At 42.5% G+C, this 4,309-nt stretch overlaps 1 protein-coding gene across 2 annotated transcripts; it reads left to right on the top strand.

The window, feature by feature from the left end:
* The first annotated feature begins 218 nt into the window (after positions 1 to 218).
* On the top strand, positions 219 to 3,693 carry LOC143484486 (beta-galactoside-binding lectin-like). 2 transcript variants are annotated; one of them, XM_076983227.1, is made up of 4 exons: positions 219 to 375; positions 2,126 to 2,205; positions 2,311 to 2,482; positions 3,128 to 3,693. In XM_076983227.1, the coding sequence occupies exons 1-4, from the start codon at positions 370 to 372 to the stop codon at positions 3,272 to 3,274; spliced, it is 405 nt and encodes a 134-aa protein (XP_076839342.1). In that variant the 5' UTR covers positions 219 to 369; the 3' UTR covers positions 3,275 to 3,693. The 2 variants fall into 2 exon arrangements, with proteins under 2 accessions (XP_076839342.1, XP_076839352.1); XM_076983237.1 differs by lacking the exon at positions 219 to 375 and adding an exon at positions 1,206 to 1,424.
* Positions 3,694 to 4,309: the final 616 nt, after the last annotated feature.

Below are 4,309 nucleotides of genomic sequence, written 5' to 3'. Positions count from 1 at the left end.
ATATTTTGACACTTCAGTAACAAATGCTTGTTAATAATATTACAACAGCATCTATGACATTATCGGTCCACAAACGTGTAAAATTACCACATCTATATTCTCAAAATTATATCCAGCTATCTACATAATTAAAATAATTCACAGTCTTTTTGTAGACTATAAAAACACACTCTCATAGGCACCGTTAGTCATTACACACTATATTTGATCCCACCTCTGCTAGCCCGAAAAGCTCGAAGGGTCTGATAGGACAGTTTAACGTTCATCACGGACGCTGCGCTCCGCAGTGCGTTTAAAAGCTTCTAACGCAGCGTTATTTCCTCCCATTCATTCACATCTGCTTGCTGAGGTCTAAGGACAGAAGTCACGATGAGCGTGAGTATTCAATTAACTCGTGTGTTCCGGTTCATATTGTCTGGTTTGACATTTTGCGCGTATCATTGCGGAAAACTATACTCTCAGAATAATGCGCTATTAGTGAGGAAGCGGATTTTTGAAAGGGAGTGGCACCTCAGTGATGTATCTCAGTTTGAAGTTGCTTCTATCCTTCATAAACTGTATTTATTATATTATTTGGCAACACTTAAGACAAGCTTATGATGGCATATTTATTGAAGAGGATTTTCTTTTGTACACTGGCCTAAGAACTCAACTCAAGGATGAAATTAAAAACATGATAAATTTGAGCTTTGTTATAATTTGTTTGGCTGCTATCTGCTCTATTCATGTAGTGCTGTGTGGTGTTGTGATTTTTTGCATTTACAGACGTCCTAATGTGCTTGGCCATTTCTGCCAAATAACTTTCTGATTTTCTGTCTAAGTTAATGTTTGGTGGTTGTGGCTGTGTAAATGTGAATTCAGTAGGAGATACCGATCCTTTCACACCAAAATAGTTTCAGCATGAAGCACATTTTAAAAATCTGAACAAATATACATTACATGCCCAGGGAACATTAGTAATCTGCTTACCAGCTGACCTATTGAGTTAATAATAGTGACAGTTTGTGTGGCTGGTGAGTTGCCCCCCCCCCCCCCCCCCCCCGACCCCAGCAGCCTTCAGCTGTCAGGTCGGAGGGAGAGAGAGAGCGCAGGAGTGCAGGCCAGAGAGTGAGACTTGTCTCACCCGTACGGGAGAACACTTCTGCAGCGGCTGTGAGCTGTGGGCTCACGTCAGCTGGTCTAATGTGGAAAGAATTCACATGATCGCCCGTCCCTCCTCCCCGCCTGCTTCCTTTCTCCCCTCTTCTCTCCATTTCTCCTTTCTTTTCTTCATTGGACACTCTGCTGTGAGTGCTCAACTCTCACTACAACCGGAATGCAGCCTGCCAGGTTTAACATCAGCCCTCAGCAATCATTAATGTGGATATTAAAACCTTAATCCAGCCTGGGTTCTTAGGCCAGCACAATACTGTCTGCAAACCCATGTAGTCTCACTGCATCTCTGCATGCCTGCATCCATCAGCTTCCATCATCTTCATGGCCTATGTATGGGGCTAATGCCCCTTTTCACATCCATGTGTGTGTGTGTGTGTGTGTGTGTGTGTGTGTGTGTGTGTGTGTGTGTGTGTGTGTGTGTGTGTGTAAAAGACAGCAAAGTTACCTCTGCTGCCTAGCACACAGCTGTGCTCTGCTGCACAGATGTTCCTAGCAGATGAGCAGTGCCACATGTGCAGCGCGGAGGTCGGCCCTGGTGCTCCACTGCTCATGTGTAGTCGTGCGGTGGACCTGGAGATCAGAGTTCACTTTGTGGAGGAGGCTCATCATTCAAGCTCCAATTTTATTTTCCGTTTAGAACCGCCGGAGGAAAATTACACATTTGCTGTTTAGCTACAGGATTCTGTGTCCATGCTGATTCCGTGCCCATTGCATCAGTACAATCTATGGAAACTGAGGGGAAACTGAGTGGAAACACATGTTCCACCACTTACTTCGGTGGCACAGTGTAATCATAACTCTAGGGTTATGTGAGAGCTGAACAGTGGAGCCTATGTTTGTGGGGCAATTTAAACAATCGATGTTTGGTCTCAGTTGAGTCCTCTAAACACACCCCCTCCCTCCCAATTGCGTTTTGTTTGGTGCTGGCTTCTTGAGCTACGTTCCACGGCATCTTTGTCTTCTTTGACAGGGCGTGGTCGTGCATAACATGTCCTTTAAAGCAGGTCAGACCTTGACCATTACTGGAGTCCCCAGTGCCGATTCGACAAAGTGAGTGTTGCAGCATGACAGCATCTCAGTACTGAAATGAAATAAGGAAATGTCGTGCAGGCCAACAGTACTGTAACTGCTCTGCATTGGTTTGGGTGTTGACAGTTTCGCAATTAACGTCGGGAACAGCAGTGAGGAACTCGCCCTGCACATCAACCCTCGATTCGATGCCCATGGCGACCAGCGGGCTGTGGTGTGCAACTCCTACCAGGGGGGTAACTGGTGCCAAGAACACCGAGAGGGAGGGTTCCCCTTTAACCAGGGCGAGAAGTTTCAGGTAGATCCCACACACCACAACGAGGCAACACTGGTTCGAACCGAGTACCGTTTTAAAATTCTCTGTTGACCGTTATTAGTTTTTCACTTTCTTTATGCATCCAACTATTTGGTTGTTTCTTAAAAGCACATTTGTTTAAAATCCATATTCCTCAGTGTGATTTACTATATAATGTTTAAATAGCCATCATGGGCTTATTGTCAGCAGTACCACCGATACAATAAATCTGTTGAATTTTAATACCGGCCAATTCCATCAGCCCAAAGATATATTGGCCAAGCCCTTATCTGCAACACAGCCACACTGATGTTGTGTTTGAAGGGCTGTCACACTGCACTTCATCTGCCCAGTCAGCGGATCATTACCCACTTGAGCCACTGTGCATCCCGTGTAAATACTTTCAATCTACTCTATGCAGACCAAAATTGTTCATCATGGTCTTAACCATGAAAATTGCACAATTTAAAAAATCACACTTAAAGGGGACAGATGCTTCACATTTACCCCTTAAGAATTATTTTTCTAAATATGGCAGTGAAATGTGTTGTGTACTTATTTCAGATAAATCACTGAAGATGAATATGATGGATTTCATTGTGCTAAAGAATAAAGGGATGAGGCTCTTTGTGTCTCCTGCTCTCTTAGATGCAGATCACCTTCAACAGTGAAGAGTTCAGGATCACTCTGTCGGATGGCTCCGAGATCCACTTCCCCAATCGCATTGGTGCTGAAAAGTACAAGTACATGCACTTCGACGGTGAGGTCCGAATCCAAGGGCTCGAGATCAAGTAGTTCTGACATTGCAGAATGTGCAGGTTTCAGTACTCCTGTCATTCTATCTGCTGCCTTAACTGGATACTTATCCAAATCAGCTGTTTTTCTTAGCTATGCAGGTATTTTCACATTTTCACTGCCATGCCTCTGCAAGTGATGACTCAGCCTAAGCAATTTGCCATAGTATCACTCATTTTCGCCACTAGAACTTCTACATCATACTGATCCAATGATTTTGTGGGAATGGTTTGATGATAGCAAGGAGAATTAATACATTACCCAACTGAGATCGTCCTGTTTACAGCAAGAGGTTTGGCATTTTTCTTGCAGATTTTTGATATCACGTAATTAAATAATTTCAAAGTTCTTACCAAGCGATAACATAAGCAAACTCTTATGTGTAAATGTAACCATATTAAAAGGCTTGTCACAGCAAACCTTCTTGTTTTGCTTTGTGTCTTTGCTCAAATAAAATGAAATGTGATGTGGTAGGTGTAGGGGTTTTAGTTATGAGATTTAACTAACCTACCTGCTTGCCTACAACTAAGAATATAAATAGGTGCAGAAGAAGGATTGACGTGCATAAATCTTATAAAATATCTGACTCCTAATTATAGTTGTTAGTAATCTAAAAGAACTCCTCAAATAGATCAGTGCAGGTTATACAATATACCTAACCAACTTTATAAAGTACCTTGCTATAAACAAGAGCCTGCTTTGTCAGAGGTTTATCATAAACATGCGTAGCAGATGGTATACTTTAGAGGGAATTGGTATTAGCATTGATTTACCTTTTAACTGATTCTAATAATGAGCTCATCTGTCTCAGTATAGCTATAACCAAGGAAGACCATGGCTACACAATGAACCAGATTTATTCAATAACCAACAAAATATAAAACAATAACATAACCATAGCCTACCAGATTAAAGTATCTAGCATACCCCCCCTTCCCCCAACATCTCAAAGGGACAGCAGTCACAAAAACCAGGTTAACCAATGGGAATCAGGTTGCTGGTAAAGACAAAGAATCTCAGGGAGTGATGAACCTC

This window comes from Brachyhypopomus gauderio, chromosome 2 (assembly GCF_052324685.1).
Source record: "Brachyhypopomus gauderio isolate BG-103 chromosome 2, BGAUD_0.2, whole genome shotgun sequence".
In the NCBI taxonomy this organism is placed as follows: Eukaryota; Metazoa; Chordata; class Actinopteri; order Gymnotiformes; family Hypopomidae; genus Brachyhypopomus; species Brachyhypopomus gauderio.
The sequence above is the reverse complement of the archived record's forward strand: the minus strand, read 5'-3'. Positions and strand labels throughout refer to the sequence as shown.

What these genes read in the sequence shown, in the direction of transcription:
- LOC143484486 (XM_076983227.1), top strand. An exon ending in CCCAGTGCCGATTCGACAAA is followed by an intron (nt 2,206 to 2,310) that starts GTGAGTGTTGCA and finishes GGGTGTTGACAG; the next exon opens with TTTCGCAATTAACGTCGGGA. An exon ending in ACCAGGGCGAGAAGTTTCAG is followed by an intron (nt 2,483 to 3,127) that starts GTAGATCCCACA and finishes CTGCTCTCTTAG; the next exon opens with ATGCAGATCACCTTCAACAG.